Source organism: Maylandia zebra, linkage group LG7 (assembly GCF_041146795.1).
Source record: "Maylandia zebra isolate NMK-2024a linkage group LG7, Mzebra_GT3a, whole genome shotgun sequence".
In the NCBI taxonomy this organism is placed as follows: domain Eukaryota; kingdom Metazoa; phylum Chordata; class Actinopteri; order Cichliformes; family Cichlidae; genus Maylandia; species Maylandia zebra.
Window position 1 is genome coordinate 50,715,704 of NC_135173.1, and position 21,250 is coordinate 50,736,953.

A 21,250-nucleotide genomic window follows, 5' to 3' on the forward strand; every position below is an offset into this window, starting at 1 on the left:
TCATAACACTTTTTAAAAATATGATACATAATCGTAGCAATGAAAGAATAAATGAGAATTTAACTGCAAATTTGAGTTTATTGTTTTGTAACATCCTTATAAACCATGTTAAAAAGTAACAGTTCAAGGCAGAGGTTTGGCAGTACATATACGTTTATTGACAGTCGACATGTGGTTGTTTATAACCTGTGTATTCTGGAGAGGAATGTGAGCATGCACTCTTTCCCCAAATGTACTGGTTACACACTAAACTTTGGATTTTCTGTGTAAAAAAACAAAACAAAAAAACACCTCAAAACTGATGTGTTTGCATTTTTATATACTATGAGAAACCTACCTGACATGCTGTTTGGACCAATTATTTTGTGACAATGTCACAAATCCGTTACATCAAATTAATTGCTGATAAACTTTTGATATTTGAGTAGCAAGGACATTTTACTCATACAAGAGCAATCAGGGTTTTATGTTTTAAAAATATTCAAGAAAAAAAGTTTAGTTAACAACAGTCTGAAATGAAATAATGTAAAAATAGGCTTAGAAAAAAAAAATCTCGTTTTTCAATTGAAAAACATTTTTTATTACTGATAGTTGTTGTTGGGGTTAATACCACATGGTGAAATCAATCCCATCTTTATTTTTTATTCATTTTTATTGGCTTGGGTTTTATTGACACACAGTAGCAGACTGCTGCAGTTTTTAAATGACCGTCACATCTGTTTTACTACTTTCAGTCTTTGGACCCTGGAAGACTGCTGAAAAGAGGAAAACCAACGAAAAGCTTCTCAGAGGGGCCAATACTTGGAGCTAGAGCACATCACTCACATCACTCACTCACACATACACTGCCAAGCTCAGGGGACGTTAGAGAAACGACTTTGCAATAGTAGGATGTGCATAAGCACTCCTTAAGACACCAAAAATATTAATTAAAAAAGCAAACAGACAAAGAATGCTTCTGAAGCTGTTGAGCTTTGCTGCTGTTCTTACTGGAGGTAAGTCAGGCTCTTATAATTACATTTTTAAATTGTATGTTTGACAATCTTATTTTTATTTTTCCTCTTTTCACCCCCAAAAATGAGCCAATCACAGAAAGTAATGATTCAGTTTTTTATTTTGAAAAACAGAGATTTTTTTAAATAATCTTAAAAAGCAAAACATCAGAAATATGGACTGCTGTTTTCTGATGTAACCTGGCTGCAGGAATAATAATTACGTTTTGCAACATTGGTTTAAAAAAAAGCTTTTGGAAGAACATGATGCGCAGAAGATCATGTGACCCGAAGTCTCAGGAAGACACTTACGAATCTAAATGTAATAATTACTTCCATTAGCGCAGTATATTTAACTGCAGATATCACAGAAGCTTGATTTATTTTTTTAATTTTTAGTCTTTATTAATTGATGGTTAGGTTTAGGTTAGAATTCGGTGCTTTTTTATGATTGCTTGACTAATTAAGGATTCGTGGAAATCACGCGCAAAGTTGTTAAAGTGAAACATTTACCCAAAGATTTGTGCAAACTGACTGACATGGCTAGACTGTAGCTCTGTCATGCGACTTTTATGATTGATGAGCATTCAGCGTTCAGCTCATCAGCTGGGGAAGTTGTGTACTTATCAACCCAGCAAAGTAGTCACAGTCTCTATAATAAAAGCCGTTATAGAAATTCACCTGAAGTGGAGAAGTAATGTAAATATCTAAACATCAGACTATGCAGAGAGAGATCATAGTGAAGAGATCATTTTCTCCCATAAGTAGTATTACATCAAAACCAAAAAGGAGCATATTATATCTATGTGGCTGGAAATGTGCTGCCTCACATGCTAACTTTCAATATTTTCAGCTCATAGCCAGTGCCAGTCAGGCTGGAGGGAGTATGAGAACAAATGTTACTTCTTTTCAACTGATACAAAGTCATGGTTGGAGGCAAATGAATTTTGTCTGGAGCATAACAGCAACCTGATGAGCATTCAGGACATTCATGAGCGGGTGAGAAACAAAAAACGGGGGACATTACAGAGATTACATAAATAATGTTGTATCATTTCTCACTCTCTGGTTTTATATTTTCATGTCCTGTTTCTAGTTATGGGTGAGGACACAAATCAGCTCAGAGATCTACTGGTTCGGCCTGAATGACCGCACCGTGGAAGGTGTCTGGGAGTGGAGTGATGGGAGTCCTTTTATACAATATCTGTCGTATGTAATGCGTTTACTACTCTAGTGAAGCCCAACTTATTTATTTTATTTAGTAACCATGGTTCTTTTTCACACAACTTCCATTGCACGTGTGCTCATCTTTGTGGGTGAGCTTTTCCTTATCGGACTTGAGGGTCAACGCCATGGTTGGGCATATCAGAAAGCCGTGAAAGTCATTAGCATAATACCTGATCATTAAGAAATAAATGAAAGATATGTAAGGTATCTTTCTTAATTTTATCCATAATAATTATCCATTACGCTCCTATTTCAGACACTGGATGTCAGGCCAGCCTGATGACTGGAATGATAATGAGGATTGTGGTCAGGTGGTAGGCTATAACTTTGGAGAGTGGAATGATGAAAACTGCAATAACACGAGGAAATACATCTGCAAACACATCAACTGTAAGTGAAAAGAGTACAGTGGGGGAATTGGTTTGATCACCTCTTTAGCCACGCAGTTCAATCCAGTTTTATTTATACAAGGTTTGCACACATCGCATGCAGTGATCATTTGATATAATGGATTGTGGTGCAAAATTTACGTGATGTATTAACATTGTTGTTTATACACCAGGCCAACGATACAATATAAAAAATTGCTTCACATCTCCCTAGTCACCATGTATGTTGTAACCATAATAAAATCTGAGTGTTGAACATCCATTGGCTTGAAAAAACAGTAGTTACTAAATGTAACCCTGATTCTATGAGCATGAGCGCAACACCCCAAACATGTCATACCACTGGCTGTGTGATGTGGCCAGAGCTTGGTCTGTGCCTAAGGACACGTCGTAAATCATTCTTCGCTATAGCAGCTTAAACATATTTTCTTCCTTCCTCCTCAGCAAATCCTAGCCCACAGTGTGACTTAGCTAACGGGTGGATGACGTACGGCTCCAACTGCTACAAGTTTAAATCAGACACAAGAAAGAGCTGGACATCAGCTAGGCATGACTGCGTGGCGGATGGAGCAGACCTGGTGTCCATTACTTCAGCAGGAGAAAACCAGTTTGTCACGTCAAACATGGGTGAAACACATCTTGACCTCTGGATTGGGCTTTCTACACTGGTAAGAGAGGCATAGTGTAGGATTAGTAAACAGACTTACTTCTTTCTAAATGGATAATTTGACCTTTTTTTCTCCAGAAATGCAACAAGATTTCATGTCAAGTGGAAGTGGGGAACAGTCAGCTTGCCTGGTCTGATGCTACACAAGTGGGCTACACAAATTGGGCTGAAGGTCAACCCACAATGTAAGGTTTCATACTGTTGAAACAGACTCTCAAAGTCAATATTAATTGACTAAATCTTGCATTTTCCAACAGTGACACTCAGGTTGGCAGCTGTATTGCAATGATCAAGGATGAAACCAGTTCATTTGGAGACTGGAGGTCCCACGTCTGCAGACACGAGCGTCCTTACATGTGCAAACGTCCACTGAATAGTAAGACTGATTGTTTTGGAAACACAAGGTTTACCATTGTGAAAGCATTTTATTTGGTTTCTGTTTTTTTCTCTCACTATTTCCGACTCTTGTTTTCCCTTCTCACCTGCAGCCGTCTGCCCTGCTGGCTGGCAGAGCTTTGGTGGCAGTTGTTACTGGATGGTCAGTAATATCAATCTCTTGACCACCTGGCACGAGGCTTTTACAAAGTGTTCTGATATAGGGGCTCACCTCCTGATTATAAACAGGTAAAGAAAAAGAAAATTTCCCAATCAAAGTGAGACTATTCTGACCAATGATAGTGTTACCAACTTCCTAAATAATAATAAGGTGCATAGTCTTGTGTTAAGAATTTAGCCTTCGTGAGTTCAGGTATTTGATTACACACAGTGATTCTCATTTGCCATGTTTGTTCCATTCTTCATGTGTAGTCAAGAGGAACAGTATTTCATTAATGGGAAGCTCCCAGACTTTCATCAAGTGGACATACCTGACATGTGGATTGGTTTATCAGGTCCTCTATGATTTCGTGCTCGTGAAAATGTGAAAAAGACATTGCCATTTTATACACGATTAATGAGAAAGCTGTCTAAAATCTAAAGTTATTTATGTATGTAACATTACCAGATAAGGACCAGGATGGCCACTTCAAATGGGTGGATAAAACCGAAATAACCTTCTCAAACTATGGTGCCGGTTGGCCCAGAAACACTGAGAACTTCTGGGACTGTGGACAGATCTTTACGGGTAAGGATCGGTGCTCTGTTGCTCTGTTCCTAAGCTAATCGTTTCGCGTGTCATTAGATTGAGGCTGCTATTACAAGACCGATTAACGTTCTCAACATTCTTATCCAGGAAATTATGACGGCAAATGGGAAACAACCAACTGCTTTAAGAGCCTGGGATACATCTGTGAGATGACCGGGGGACAGAACCCGAAACCAACTTCAGCTCCTGGTCAGTCAAACTTCACATTCTCTCTTTCCTTGCGGTCAGACCACACCTTTACTGATAACTGTTGATTTGCTTTAGATTCCCACTGTGACACTGGATACTTGTTGTATGGGGACTTCTGCTATTACTTTGAGACCAAGATGGTGAAAAACTGGCAAGATGCTGAAGCACACTGTACCAGAGAGCAGGGTCACTTGGCCAGCTTCCACACAGAGGAAGAGCTGAGTTTCCTGATTGGTGAGTTACTAAGAGTACAAATCAAACTATGACTAAAGTGAAGTATTTCATTAACACACTCTATCAATGCTGATGTGCTTTTGTCTTGACATTTTGATAGCTCACATGCCAGGGGCAGCCTGGGTGGGTTTGAATGACATTAATGTTGAAAACCAGTTCGTATACACCGATGGAACACCTGCAGTAAGTGGCAAAGCCAGAGCAACCTATATGGCACCAAAACTTGTATTTCTAACCTATTTTCTTATACTGTGTAAAAGTGTGAAAACATTCATCACAAACCTAAAAAACTTGAGACTATCCTCTATCCTTCATAATATTTTACGGTGTCAAAATATTACACATGAAAATACTCACGGTTTCTTCTGATCTCAGGATTTTCTCCCATGGGCGGCAGACCAGCCTGACAACTGGATGAATGAAGACTGTATGCACATCACAGGAACGACTCACAATGATCCTGGAAAACTCAATGATGACTTCTGCACAGCCACAAGGGATTATATCTGCAAAAAAGGTGTGATAAATGCATTCATTTTTGCCTCTTCCTGAATTAATTTTATATACTGAGTTTATATTTAGAGTTATTCCTTGTTTCGTATTTCTGTAGCCAAGGGACAAGGGCCTCCTCCCCAGCCTCCAACATCTGGACCAGGTCAGGCTTTAAGCTACACTGACAAATGATGATTAAATACATTTATCTCAATATGCAAATGTGTGAGCAGCTGTGTTTGTTACAGGCTGGAACGATAAATGCGGTTCTTGGACCGCTGATCCTTTCAATGACTACTGCTACCTGTTTAACTACCTGTCGATGAGGACATGGGCAGAGGCTCGAGCTGACTGCGTCAATCAGGGAGGAGATCTACTCAGTATCACTGAGCCCTTTGAACAGACCTTCATACAGGGTATGATCCTTACATCTTTATTTCACTGTTCAGATGAAAAAGATGGTCATTTGTTGTTAAACAGTGTTACAGAGGCCCTGCTTCATTAATATTTGGGTATTAGAATCATATCATACTATAATACATCATTAACATATCATAACTGCTTTAAAACGATTAAAAAACATTACATACATTACAATACATTACATAGGAAGATTACAGAACGCATGTTACAGATAAAAAACTGAATGAACTGTAACTGTATGAAATAAAAAGGGGCTGTGAATGATCCCATTCTTTCATATAAGTTGCTAAAATAGGTTGATACCTTGAGGGCTAAAGGATTCTATTGAATCGTGCTGTTGCTCCTAAATATGAAAATATGACATTTTTAATCATATTTCAGTGTAATAATATGCTAAATGTGATTTTTTTTATTTTTATTTTAGACGACATATTTTAACTGCTTTTCTCAATTTCTCAGTCAACTTCTCACTTTTCAGTTTGTAGGTGTTTCAGAGCTGATATGTGCAGATATTTGCTTGAAATTTATGCTTGAAAAATTTTGCAGTTTGGAGATTGTGTCGCTTTCATGTATTGTAGAATTTTGGAGCGGTGTAACTAGTGATGTCTTTTTCAATGCTACCACTAGTGGGCACTGGAGACTTTTTCTCCCCTAAATACTGTAAATCATCTTCAAAGACTGACTAGGTATACAGGTACACTCCCACTTTTGGGTGTGGCCGGTGCAACAAAGCACACATAACTGCAACCAAGGAGTGAAAAGGGCCTAGAACTTTGCTCATTAGTCTGGTGTTTTATCTTTATCTTCACATTTGACTGTTTCTTATTTCTTTAGATCTATTAATAATCTCAACCTGCTATAATTTGCTGCTTTTTTAAAATATCCTCTCAGCTTTAATCCAGCAGAGTCCCACTGGGATCTCTATGTGGATGGGGGGTCATGACTCCATGACTGAAGGTGGTTGGGAATGGACAGACGGCTCTCCGTTCAGATTCATCCACTGGAATGCAGGTTAAAGGCCAAATCTGATGCTTTATAAATACTTACAGACTTAAAACTAAAGACTAAAAACAAAAACTAAAGTGAAAAATATGCTCGTCTTTTCTCACAGGGAACCCAGATGACTATTATGGCGAAGACTGTCTGAGTATGCTCATAAACAATGGCTACTGGAATGATGACAACTGTGAGTACAAGAGAGGATATATCTGCAAGCGGAGAGGTGAGAAATGATGATCCAGATGATGCTTGGAAAATAAGAATTTGACAATTTTCAGATTTCTGATAGATGTTTACTTTTTCCAGGAAGAACACCTGAGCCACCTCCACCTCATGATGGTAACAGTGATACCTCAGTGTTAATTTGAAACAATAAAAAGATACAGTTGGTTAACAGAGCAAGAGATTGAGATCTAAACATACTAGTTTTCTTTAAAAAGCATAAATAATTTCAGTTTGCACATAATAACAGAATTATTACAGAAAAACCAAAAATGACCGCAGTGGAAAAACTAACCCCTTTACTGACTAATAGCACAAACCACTGCCGTGCAATGATGTGCTGTAAATTTTCAATGCTTAAAGTTTGTAAAATCAAGTAAAAACTGAGGTTTATCTTCCAATTTACACACAATATAAAAAAACTGCTGTCTCAGTTGTCACCTGGAAAAAAAAAGAAATCAGTTCAGACTTGAGAAAAAGAATTGTCACTGCTCACAAAGCAGGAGATGGATATAGTTATCACAGCATTTCTAAAGTTTCAAGAACTGGAGTGAGAACTAGTATAAAGAAAATCAAAGAGAGCCACACCTGGCAGATGTAGAAAGTGAAAGATTTCAAAGAATGAGAAATATGTCTACCCCAGAATAACTGCAAAGACACTAATGAATAACTCAGCCAAGTCAGGAATTATAATCTTGAAAAGGACAATCACTAGAACTCTACACAGGAAGGGACTGTGAGGTTACAGACCAAGAAAAACTCCTCTTCTGCAGAAAAGATAAGTTTAAGCTGGACTGAAGTATACTATAGACAACCTGGAGAAAGGTTATGCACACTGGACGCATACCCTTTGGTCAGATGACATGAAACTAGAGCTCTTTGCCCACAGAGACACTGATTGTATTTAGAGAAAGAAGGGAGAGGTTTACAACCTTAAGAACACTGACAATGACTCAAAACGTACATCACTCCTGGTGAAGAACAACCTCCAGAAGACCAAAGTGGACGTTACTGACTGCCCTTCACAAAGCCCTGACTTGGAACATCTTGGAAATTTGTGGGGTGAACTGAAAAGCCATGAAAGAAGACCATCGAATCTGCGGGAGGTTGAGAGAATGGACTGGAATCACTCAGGAGACGTGTGAGACCTGCTGAAAACTACAACAAATGACTGCAGGCTGTTATCCAATGAAAAAAAAAAATGCAAAACTGACTATTGGCATAAGGGAGGCTAATAATTTTTTGGCTTTGGTGAAATTTTTTTTTTCTATGTGCAAAGTAAAAAAATTGTAAGTCTCCAAATTAATACTAGAATATTTGGAAAAGCTGTGTTAAAAATTCCTTGCTCTGTTTAAAGGTACTTGGGAAATTTTCATGTTTAGGCTAATTATTCTACCCTCATCTATAATATATATTATTTTTGCACTGGAATAACGCATCAACTTTTTATTGTAGGCTTTCTGACTGCACTGGTATGCCAGGGCTCCGCTGCTGTCCTTCATTGTCCACAGGAAAGTGTGATTAACATCCGGTCTGCTTTCTACGGACGACAGAATGCCGACATCTGTCCACACTTCGATGGCTCAGAAAGTGGTGCTGCACATTTGTTACAACATATATTGATGATGTGTATTTGATTCAGTGATTTTTTGAAAACTTTATCTGCAGGTATGTATCAATGTAAATCAAATTAATTAAGTAAATATTGATATTACTATATTCTAGGCAACTGCACAGTAGGCGGCATCCTTCCTAAGTACAGAAAAATGTGTGACAACCTTCCGTTCTGCTTTGCGTATGCCAATGTGGACCCAGATCCCTGCCCCACTGTTTCCAAATATCTTGAGCTCATCTACAGCTGTGAACAAAAAGGTAACTTCTCCATCGGTTTCTCTAAACATTTTATAATCAGTGCTAATGTTTACTGTAGTATTACATATTTATCTTGAGTTAGTGCAATTCCGGCTTCATGCTTTTGTGCTTTGAATGCTCAGTGTGCCTGCATGGCTTGGGTCTTGAACATGGCAACATCTCAGATGCCATGCTCTCTGCTTCCTCCTCCATTGGCTCCTTCACTCCAAACAAAGCTCGTCTGAATGGAAATTCCTGCTGGATGCCATCAGGAAATGGTATGCACCAACCCAGGGATCACACATGTGTAATAATATTTGAATTGTTAGTTAAAACTTGAGGTTGGGGTTCTGGGTTTTGGCACAACAAAGGTCCTATCTTCTACCCTGTCTCTGTCCTCTTACAGCTGCTTCAAGCTGGATTCAGGTAAACCTTGGTGAGACCAGAAAAGTGACGGGGATTGTGATTCAGGGTTGCCCACAGAATGACCACTGGGTGACCAAATTTAAGATTCAGCACAGTATGAATGGATTGACCTGGACTGACTACCCAGCTGATGGGGATGTGAGTAAGAATTGCATGAAACTGCATAGCGACTTTGTGGTCTACCACCTGCCAGACATCAAGACTGTTCAAAGCCACACTTGGGAGCTCTTGGACAGGTTTATCTGTTTAAATATCCATGATAACAATTTTCTATTTCTCTCATTCAGTTCCAGATTTTACCAGGAGCAACAGACAGAAACACTGCTGAGACTCAGCTGCTGGGGACGCCTGTGTCAGCTCAGTTCATCCGCATCCTTCCAGTGGAGTTCAGCAGTCAGGCAGGCCTTCGGTTTGAGGTGTTAGGATGCACGCCAGACTGTAAGGAAACTGACTTAACTCCAGATTAAACCTTTTTTCAAATACAAATCTAAATTTATATGGTTTGTCATTATAAAATATCGGTTGTTCAACAGATGCAGTTACATGTGCCAGCAAGCCCAACTTCAACTTTGCTAATGATAAAATGACGTAAGTAAAAATATATTTTTCATCTTTTTTTTAACAAATATACTGTAATAAAGTTGAATTTGTAGCTCTTTGTGTCATTGTTCTTTGGATTATTAGTCACACATTTCTACACTAATTTTCATGTCTTTCAGTGTCCACTGTCCAGCAGACTGTGCCAAAGCTGGTTACACAGTGTATGGCACTACATTGTATCGAGGGGTACGTAAAAAATAAATAAATAAAAGAACACTTTTTAATTAGAGTATAGCATCACGTCACTTAAACTTCTGGGATATTGATATGGTCAGTTAAGTAACAGAGGTTGTTAATTAGTGTCGGTATCACCATTGATACCTAGACCCAACAGAGGTTGCACAACTAGTCCGACTCCTGCAGGCCGGCACATCAGTACGTACCATTGCCAGAATGTTTGTGTCTGTGCATGCATTACCTCTCTCTTCTTTCTTAAACAGGACTCAAACATCTGTGCAGCAGCTATCCATGCTGGAGTGGTGCTGAATGAGATTGGAGGAGACTGCACTTTGCTAAAAGCTGACGGACAGAACTTCTACCCTGGATCCACGAGGAATGGCATTACCTCACGGCAGTGAGTAGATGAGTTTCTTAGTTCTTGTTTTGTTTTTTAGTAGCGGGGCAGTCCCGAGAGGCTGATTCAATGCCTTTACTTTCAACAGATATGATGGAAACTATGCTGTGTCTTACTTTTTTGCAGATGGAGGTAAGTTGACATGCAGTTAGAACCTCTTAATTTCTTTCAGCTTCCACTTTTTGAAGAAGTAATGATGATTTTATGAGTTAATCTGTTCTGTGTTGTTATTCTGCCGTTTCTCTTTCCACTCTCTCCCACAGAGCTGAGATGCTCCGGACCTGACTGGTTTGAGTTTGGGGACTTCTGCTACAAACCTTTTGGAGACAAAAAGACGTGGCATGATGCTCAGAGCAGCTGCAGGGCTCTGGGTGCTGAACTTGTCTCCATCCTCTCCATGACAGAGCAGAGCTGGCTGGAAGGCTACCTGTACATGGGTATGGATTTACACTTATTTTCTCTGTGTTTAAACTAAAGTAGATGTTAAAGGTTTAGAAAAGCCTTTTACATTCTTAAGTCACACTTGATTTAAACTTGATATTTATTTGTCCTTCACAGCCACCAGTGACGTCTGGATTGGTCTAAATGACCTGTTTTATGCTGGCTTGTTCTCATGGTCTGATCAACACATAACAACATTCACCTACTGGGCTCCAGGGGAACCCAACAACCATGATGGGTTCAGTGAGGACTGTGTCGAGATGTTGCACCAGGTGAGAAACCTGAAAACCCTCACTGGTGAAAGCAAATAAAGTGATCTTTGTAGTCAGTTGTGGTCTTTTTGACATCAATCATAATTGATTGATTGATTGATCATACTAATTTTCCTTCAGTCTGGCCGATGGAACGACGTGACCTGCACAGAACTCAATACATACATCTGCAAAATGCCCAAAGCACATTACCCACTGCCTTCTGTACAGCCCACTGTGTACGGATGTCCTCAGGTGCGACAAACATCGACTTGTCACATTTCTCTGCCTTTTCAAGTTTAACCTCACACTGCAGAAGTGACAATGCCAGATGTGTAATAAGGTGTTTAATGTGTGTGTCAGGGCTGGGAAGCATATCGCTACTCCTGCTACTGGATGGAGGAGACGACTAGGAGCTGGTCTGATGCTAAGGCCTTCTGTGAGGAGCAGGATGCCGTCTTGCTGCATATTGGAGACATGTGAGTCACATGTCTGTCTGAGGGTGATATAAGGATGCTTATTATTGCAAAACTACAGATTCTGGATTTTATGTATCTGGATGATACATAAAATCTTAGCCTATACTTATGGTGCTATAATCCAGTGTCACTCAACAACACTCTTATCTCTGAAAAACTCATGAAGAAGAATTTTCCTCCCCTGTGATTCACAGAATATTTCATAATTCCCCCCCCCCCCCCGGAATCCAAATAATTTCAAAATTTTAGATTTTTTTTAAAATTGCTCCACTTGTATAGGGGCAATTTTTCCAGCTGAGGTTGTGCACTCCAATAGTCTTTTTTGTACATTATTGTCTGTTTGTCATTATCATCTCTTTGTTCCGTTTTCCTGCAGCTATGAGCAGTCACATTTTACAGCGGCGCTGTCAGGAAAGACTGGTTTTTGGTGGATTGGCCTGCGTGCTCGTGGGGGGGCAGGTGGAGGGGTGGACTACATTTGGGATGATGGTTCATCTCTCAGCTTTACTCACTGGGACAGGAACCAGCCAGGTACTGACCTAACACTGACCTACATAAAGCTGGCTAGCTGCTGCATTTCTGAAATATTTCACTTTTTTTGGTCCCATTGACTTTGAATGGAGAACCAGCTTTCTCTCACCTCTGCTTTGTATGTTGAAGGTTGTGGCTTTGAGAACAGCATGGGACATTTTTCACGATGATTTGTTTTGGTATATATTGTGTAATACACATCAACACATATTTCAGATTTTTTTCTCCTCATCTTAGACAGAAAACTGTAAACATTTTCCTGTTTACAAAATTATTTCAGAGGGACAACTTTACAACAACAAGGTAAATGTCGCTGAGGTGGGCTGGTTTAGCTCAGTTGGATGAGCAGGCGACCATATGCTGCACGGCTGATAGTTAGGCTGATAGATAGTACAGCCCAATCTGGTGGGGAAGTGTGGGAAGCCAGATCGGGCGCCCCCCTTCCGGCCCTCCTCTCTGCTCTCTCCAATCTTATCTTACTTACTTCTCTTACTCCTCTCTATCACCTTTTCTGTCCCTTTGAAGAAATAGAATAAACTGTAGAAAACTAAACAGGTAAAAGAAGAAGCGAAATAACAATTTTAACATAAACCAGTGACACACTCTGGGGCCTGATCAGCCCTGGCAGGGCCTCCTTGGATGAGGGTGTCCAGTGATAATGGCCAAAACGCCCGATGAATCCAAGGTCCACTACTGATCATGTGTCCCAAATTTTAATAATTTAGATCAGATCTCTAATCCCTAAACCTAACCAAGGAAAAATGGCAGATTAGCTTGGGTAAAAAGAACGAAACTTGAGGCACACAACAATATGTGCCGCTGGTAAAGTTTCTGGGCTGCTTTTCCTCATAGCAGCCATCCCCCAAGATTTTCTCCATCAAAAGCAATGCATTGTCAGGGATTGTAACATCTAGTCCTTTTACTGAATAAAGCCAAAAAAATATTTTAAAAAAATAAAATGTCTCTGAGGTGAAGGTGACTACACTTTGAAAAACAAACAAACAAACTTGTAGGACTGAAATTCTTCCAAACACTGAGCAATTCCATTAGGTACAGAGTAGCTGCTATCTGAGGTACAGTACAGTTTGCCTATTAAAAAAGCTAGCCATGGGTTTATAAGCCATCTCACTTCAGCTTTGTTAGCCAACCTCTTTTACCTCCAACTTTTTTGCTGCACCAGAGGCAAACTACAAAACGAGCCCGCCAGTAACAACAATCCCACCCCAATTTCTCCAGAATTGTGTAGTTTAGTTTTTTCTTATTGTTATTATTATTAATAATAAACACAAGAAACCAAAATCTCTTTCTGTTTTTAGATAACGGTGGTGGTACTTGTGTGGCTATGACAACGGGTCAGGTTGGTGGTTTCTGGGATGACAAGCAGTGCTTGGACAAATATGCCTTCGTATGTGAAAAATACAGACCTGACATCAGCCCGCCCACCAAGGCCCCGACTGTTCCTCCTGCACAGGGCTGTGCTGCTGGCTGGACAGCCAAACCCCATTTCAGGCACTGTTATAAGGTAATAACAGCTCAAAGTTAAACATCTAAAAGTGTGATTATCTGCAAGAGAAGGTCAGTTATTCATTTTCCAGGGGTGATTTATTGCAGCTCTTCCACAACGTGGACTGGTCCTTGAAGAAGAGCTGGGAAGCAGCGCTTGAGGACTGTATCGCCAGAGGTGGTAATCTGGCCAGCATCCACACTCAGGAGGAAGAAGAGTTTCTTGCTCTGTACAGCAAAGGCACTACCAAGTGGATTGGTCTCAGGAGCAACCCAATAGAAGGAGGTGAGCAAAATATATGTATTGCAGACTGGACCCGGTTAAATGGAAGCCAAATAAAGAATAAACCTAAAAACAACTCCTCCCTTATTGCAGGATATTCTTGGAGCGATGGCACGCCTCTGTCCCACACCAACTGGGGTGACGGGGAGCCAAACAATCACGAGGGTCGGGAGGACTGTGTAGAGATGGTGAGCAACGCGAATGGCACCTACTCGTTGTGGAATGATCTCAACTGTGACGCTCATCAGGATTGGATATGCAAGATTACTAAAGGAAAGGATCCCATCCTTCCCCCTAGGCCCCCATCACCTGAACCAGGTAACTAAGGCACCTGTCGTTTCTCTACAGAGGGATCAAGTCATGAATTTGCTTCCCTTAAGGATAGAGCAATTTTTATATGAATTCAGACCCTCACAAACCCTCACAATGTCTGAGTGTTTGTTTTTTCCTAACGTTTCAAACTTCAGCTCCCGATTGTGGCTCGAACCCCGGCTGGAGGAAGAACAAAAACATCTGCTATTACTACAATGACACTGACATAGTGGACTTCCACACAGCTTTCACACGGTGCTATGCAGAGAAAGCCAGACTTGTGTCCATCCTAAACAGAGAAGAACAAGCATATGTTAACAGCATGGTATGCTTTTTCATCTTTAACTTCATTAGAGATTATTTACTGTGGAAAAATGAGTGATAAGTCTTGCTGCTGTTTCAGGTGGGGACAGGAAAGGTTACTGCAGCCTGGATTGGCATGAGGATGTTTGGCACAGTAGATGGACAATACGTGTAAGTATGTTTCTAAGCAATTGCACCAAAGCAAAGAAATGTTAAACAAATCTTTTTTGTGTCATTTTCTTTTTTCATAGTTCTGATCAGCAGAGTTTCCATTTCACAATATTTAGGGATATTTCATGTCCTTAAAACTGATATTTAATGTAACAGATCAGGACTTCATGCTGAGGGTCCAGGGGAGGGGGAGAGAAAATGTCAGAACAAAATTTGCATAAGCCAGGGCTGTATTACAAATAGCAAAGTTTTACCGTCTTTGGTTTGCTATGTTTTAGTTTTTTTGGTCACATTTATACACAAAAATCAGCCCACAATGAGAATTGCCACAGAAAACATCTTTGTGTCTTTATTCAGCGCTGGGCACTCACAGAGCCCTACAAATTCACAAATTGATTTTCATATATTTTACTTTTTCTCCTTTTATGTACTATAAAATTGGAAAAACTATAAGTTGCCCACAGCTGACTATAAGTCAGATTATATCATCTGACTTCAATAAATATTTGCAACCTCACACAGTATGCAGAAAAAAAATGAGAATGATGCACATATTTACACGTGTGGGACAGCAGGAGTAACTTCATCAACATCAATTGACGTTGATTAGATGAACTTAGATGAACACCACGTGAAACGCCTGATTTATTTAGAGAACAGCTGCCCTAACCTCAAAGATCCCACAGTTTGAATCAAATTATGAAGGAAAGGTTTGCCCTCATACCGGAACATGTTGACTCATCTTTATCTCACTTATCTACAATGCCATACTGATTACAAAGAGAAAAACTTGCATTCAATCTGTGCTGTGTTATTTTTGTTAGTACCCTTATGTTTGACCTAATTTGCTTTGCTGTCGGTATATCGCACTGATGATTATGAGTTCATATATGTGACCATTGTTATCATTGCTCTGGTTAGTAAATTTAGACCAAATTCACTAATTTACTACTGGTTAAAAACATTCAACATACTTTAACAGATTTGAAGATGAGGAAAATCTTTTCTTTTAATGTAAAACTGTAAAATTTCTGTTTTATGTGCTCAGGTGGGTCGACCACTCCCCTATGACATACACTCACTGGGCTCCTGGTGAGCCCAACAATGCTAACGGGGAGGAGCAGTGCGTGCAGATGAACAGACATCAAGGTACTGCACCTTCTGTCAACTGACAATTTAGATCAAATACGCTATTTTTTAACTAATGTGTCTTTATGACTTAACTATAATGATGCGTGCAATATACTCTGACTTGCTAAGGTGGATGGAACGATGCCAACTGTGGTCGGGCTTCAGCAGGTTACGTATGTAAGAAGTTCCCCGGAGATATTCACACTCCGCCTCCACCAACACAGCCCTGGGAGGGCAACTGTCCTGCAGGTAACATACACAGTTTAAATACAAATTTGGTTAAATCACACAGGCTGACTAATGCTGCTGGTTCTTTCACATCAGCTGGAGTATTTTTTCTCTGTTTATTACTCATTACGATTTTCCTCCTCCCCTGTAGGTTGGCTGCGTTTCAACAATAAGTGCTTCATGTTCAAAGGAAAAAAGAATGATATTAAAGGAAACTGGTCATATGCTCGAAGTTGGTGCAGGGAGCAAGGAGGAGACTTGGCAGTCATTGATGACCAGTATGAGAATGGTAAGCTCAGCATATAACCATTAAACAAAACATTATTAGAACAGAGGTTTCCTCCACAGAGACGGCTCTTTACATTTCCGTTCTCTCCTACAGACTTTGTTGCTAGTTACCTGAGGGACCTGGAGCTCCCCACATGGATCGGTCTGTCAGATCTCTTGGTGGAGAATCAGTACGCCTGGAGTGATGGGGTCAGTCCAGTTCTGTACACCAACTGGAATGACAAAGAGCCCAACAATGCGAACGGAGTGGTGAGGACACTTTGCTTCAGATTATCACTAATCGAGTGAAGCAGATGGGAAAGTACTGTAAAGTTGTGGGCTCATAAACAGGGAAAGGACACATTTAGCCTTGACTATTCTTGGTTTGCTCAACAGGAAAACTGTGTGACGATTACTCATAGCCCCCTATTAACTGGCAAATGGAACGATGACAACTGCGACAACAATCACAGCTTCGTCTGCTCCAGAAAGAAATGTTAGTAAACACTCCAGAGATAATTCTTCCTGCTCAGATGCAATTGCATTTCACAGACTACAAAAAACATTTTAAATGCATGCTAGCTTAAACCTTCTTATTAAGTATTTGTCAATCTCCCTAAATATTAGCAAGCAGTATCCAGCCGCCTCCACCCACAAAGAGCCCCTGCCCAGCAGGCTACATCTCATGGTACCTGAACTGTTACAAACTGGTGGAGGAGCCAGCGACCTGGGATGCAGCTCAGGCAGCCTGCAAGGATCAGGGAGGCAATCTGGCCAGCATCGACATGAGCTACGACCAGGCCTTTGTGGCTGGAGCGGTCCTGCAGGGAAAAGCTGATGCCTGGATTGGACTGAAGCGCAAGGTGCTGTTTAGAGAGAAACAGAAAAGTTTAGTTCCAAGTAGAATTCAGAAGAATTCGCATTAAATATGCTACAAATAGAAGAAAAATACTCCAGGAAAGGCACTAATTATAGAAGGTGAAAACACCTTATTGCAAGTAAAGATCCTACATTAATAAAAAGTATTGAGAAAATTTTACTAGGAAGATTTACTTTTAAAAAAGTAGACGCATTTCAATTAAACTAGGAATCAAAGGCAGACATCTCTAATATAAAAACTACCAGAGCTACTAAAAAAAACAACAACTGAGTAATCAGTTGTGGATTTAAACCTTCTGTCTTCTCTCACTGGTATTTGTTTTTTTCTGCACTCTTGGAGTCACTTCCTTGATGCTTGTCTAACGGCACTGTGTGATCCATGACAATCTAAACATTTAATCATATGTTGTTGCCTTGTGATGCAGGATGATGGCTCCTACATGTGGACAGATGGTTGGCCAGTTTTTTTCACTCAGTGGGGACCAGGAGAGCCCACTAACATTAAGGATGAGGGCTGTGTGAGTATGCATGCTTCGAGGATGTTCCACGGGACCTGGAATGACACCAAGTGTGACCTAGAGAAACCATACATCTGCAAGAAAACCTCAGGTACAAACTCAATCAGAATTGAACTTTTTTTTTCTTTCTTTTTAATTGCTTTTAGTCAGTTTCTGACTAATTATATATGCTTTCATTTATATAACCTTTAATAATAACACTTGTGTCTCAGAGAAACCTCCAACCACTCCCGCCCCTGGTGATGGGATGTGTCAGCGCTTTGCGATACCCTATGGCAAGTACTGTTACTATGTGTACAGTGGTGATGTCGGCTTCTCTTGGCCGGACTCTGAACACTACTGCCAGGCAGGCAGGATGGAGCTGGTCTCCATTCACAGCAGAGCAGAGGTAGAATTCCTCAAGAGCCTCAACTACAGCAAAAATATGAACCTCTGGATTGGCCTTACCAGGGATAACAACTGTGAGTTTACAAATGGAAAGAAAAAGAGAGAGACTCGTTGCTTTCACAGGGCTATTGTACCAGGGCTTAATTCAGTAAAATGAATCAACTTTTCTTTTAAACCTGCAGTTGGCTGGGCCTGGACAGATGAGACCTCTGTAAGCTTCCTCAACTGGGCTCCCAATGAGCCCAATTCAGCGTTTCACCCAGGGAACATGGCCGAGAACTGTGTGGAGATGTACAAAGACGGACGCTGGAATGACAACAACTGCATGGAGAAGAAAAGTTTTGCTTGCCGCCACCCTCAGTGTAAGCATTTTTCCCATTTCCCTTTTTAGATATTTTAATGCAGCACAGATGTAAGGCAATTTCTGCAGCTTTAATAACGCTTATTGAATTTGGTAATGATAAGCAGCGGAATAACAGGCTCTTTGTAAATCTGTCTTTCAGTTTATCAAACAGATGAGAACAAAAATCCAATTTATCCCACTGAAGCTCCAGCTAACAGTAAGTGACAAATATGGTTGCTTTACAATATAACTTGGTTTTCATGTCAGCAAATAATAATTAAGCCATGCATTTAATAATAAACAAAACAAAACAAAAAAACCCCCCAACAATAACAGATCTAAATCAGCTAGTCCTTGTAGAGCAAAATCGCCCATTTGGATTTCTGAGACTTTGGGGACATTTGTGGTCCCCAGATGACAAAAAAAAAAAAACTACTTTGGAAATTCCCCAACTTTTCACCTGTTGCAGCCTTACAGGTTTAAGTGTGGATTTCAGTTACTAAGTTGGTCATTGTTCATGGCAACCGTTAATAATGTCCCCTGCCACAATCATTAACAAGTGTACTGATCCACTTATTTTATTTAGTACCACACACAGACTAAAGTTTTATTTCCTCTAAAATTTCCCCATCTGCCTTAACCTTATGTTGTCTTTGTTGCCAATTTAACATCCAGACACAACTATTACACAAGTATTGAACATGTTAGAATACTAATAATAGGGTTTAGTGTAAAGCGTCACTGAAATACAATCGCATAGGTATAAGCAAAGTAAGACATTGGAGTGATTCTAGCAGGTTAATATCTCACCTGAGCTGGTTTGTCTCAGACGTAGGGCTGATAGCCGGCATCGTCGTTGCAGTCATTGTGGTCGTCGCCATAATAGTTGGACTGTTCTACGTCTTCAGTGTGCGTGGATATAAACTGAGCACCTTGAGCTTGCCAGCAAAAAGCACCAGTAGAATTGATGTGGTAAGTTTTTAATTAGCCTGTCATGGTTGGATAAACAAATGTATTGATGTCAGTGCTAAAAACTCATGTCATTCTTGTGTTGCAGCCTGCCTTTACCAACCCCAACTTCGTAGGAGAATCGGACACATAAATCGTCGAGCTTTTCACATTAACACTGATATTTTTTGCAAATCAATAACATAGTTTGTTATTTTTATACAATGCAGACTATCCCTGCTCTCAAAGGGCAAGACAGAACATGCAAACTCCACACAGAAAAGCCTCAGTTGGCTGGTGGATTTGAACCCAGAAACATCAGTGCTGCCAGTCAACATGTTGTGATACGCTAATACCATTAAAATATAGTGAGATAACATTTCCCCATTTTTCCACATGCAGCAGTAATGATGTCGATATATAGCCAGTTGCTGTTTTGCAGATTTTATAGCAAAGTGCCAAATTATTCTCTTTTTTTTTTTTTTAAATAAAAACAAACAACCGTGTTTTTATTTCCAGTGTTTATTCATGTCTGTACACTGCAACACAAAAATTTTATTTTATTTTATTTTTAAACATATTTTACAAAATGAAAAACAAACATCCTTCAAAAACCCTTTTTAGACATGTTTCCAGTAAATAATCATTTGGACAAATCTGTTGCGGAGCAACTCATAAATGAAGCACCAACAACCAAAGATAATGAGAATAAAGCCACAGATGAGAAAGTACAAGAACCCAGGAATTCAGAAAACCGATAAAGTTGCACAATTTATAAATCCTGAATGACAAATTTTGCAGTTTCCATTCATGGAGGCATCCAAGGTAAGAAACTGCTGAGGATCTGTACATAAAATGTAATCCCACATTCCATGGCACCAGTGGTCCTTACGTACAAAGAATAATAATTTTATTTATGAGAAAATAAAATTCAGAATACTTTGATCGTTTTTCAGCCCTTATTTAAATCTTGTAACTACACCGAAACGACCAATTTAAAAAGTGAAACTTCCAAAACCCAGTGGCACATATGGCACTAGTCTAAACCAAAGTTTCTTTTTCTGCTTCAATAATTACTCACTGATCATTTCTGTATCCCCCTCCCTGTGTAGGAAACCCCCCCCAAATAAAACTTGTGTAACCAATGTTACCAACCCAAACTGTATTGCTGAGAGCCAAACTTGGAGTAAACAATAACGACTAACACAGTCACGTTGGTCTTGGAAACAGCCCTTCTGCACAATAATGCTCTGAAATTAAGTACAAAATACTCAAAACTCTCATTAGTAAGCCATAGTTTCCCACTGATTAAGTTAAAGTTTGCCAACCAAAGTGTGGGAACACAGATCAAGCTTACTGGTGCAAAAACTGAAGGAAACATTAAATAGCATCACCTTTGTTAATGACTACAACAATCTAGTTTAAAGGCAACACAGACTGACAAACAGGCTCAAAGTGAACCACTACATCCACCATCACAGCCAAAGAAAGACCTTTTTCTTTTGTTTACACAAGGACTTGAAGACACGCCTTTGGTTAAAGGCCAGGTTCACATTTTGCATGCATGGAAATGATCACTGGATATTGAAATGTTTCTTTCTGTTCATGAAGCAATAAAAATGAAAGTGTTAGGGGACAAAATCCACAGTCCTCATTTTGCATAAAAATGCTTTTGCAAGCCAAACTCAATCTGATCTTTTTATTCAAAATTCCCTTTTTCTGTTCAGCCACATCTCTGGAAGCAGATCCAGTGACCTGTGTTTACATTTGATCTGCATCAAGAGCATATAAGGAAAAATACAAGTTAAAAGCAGTGACGTGTCCACTGAATCTGACCGTATTGGCT

At 39.8% G+C, this 21,250-nt stretch overlaps 1 protein-coding gene across 1 annotated transcript; it reads left to right on the forward strand.

Moving 5' to 3' along the window:
- The first annotated feature begins 952 nt into the window (after positions 1-952).
- LOC101463820 (uncharacterized) lies at positions 953-20,536 on the forward strand. Its single transcript, XM_012918744.3, has 50 exons — positions 953-995; positions 1,846-1,991; positions 2,089-2,201; positions 2,476-2,609; positions 3,053-3,276; positions 3,354-3,460; positions 3,533-3,651; positions 3,764-3,899; positions 4,083-4,165; positions 4,279-4,398; positions 4,507-4,608; positions 4,684-4,842; positions 4,943-5,025; positions 5,218-5,359; positions 5,453-5,497; positions 5,583-5,750; positions 6,649-6,768; positions 6,869-6,979; positions 7,063-7,095; positions 8,434-8,571; positions 8,704-8,850; positions 8,973-9,107; positions 9,236-9,393; positions 9,543-9,693; positions 9,789-9,843; positions 9,975-10,041; positions 10,296-10,429; positions 10,518-10,561; positions 10,693-10,866; positions 10,988-11,142; positions 11,263-11,376; positions 11,485-11,600; positions 11,977-12,131; positions 13,448-13,653; positions 13,743-13,920; positions 14,011-14,235; positions 14,385-14,554; positions 14,633-14,703; positions 15,752-15,852; positions 15,964-16,083; positions 16,214-16,351; positions 16,445-16,599; positions 16,726-16,825; positions 16,957-17,192; positions 17,634-17,817; positions 17,939-18,187; positions 18,296-18,475; positions 18,617-18,673; positions 19,286-19,428; positions 19,514-20,536. The coding sequence occupies exons 1-50, from the start codon at positions 953-955 to the stop codon at positions 19,556-19,558; spliced, it is 6,489 nt and encodes a 2,162-aa protein (XP_012774198.2). The 3' UTR covers positions 19,559-20,536.
- The last annotated feature ends 714 nt before the right edge of the window (positions 20,537-21,250 follow it).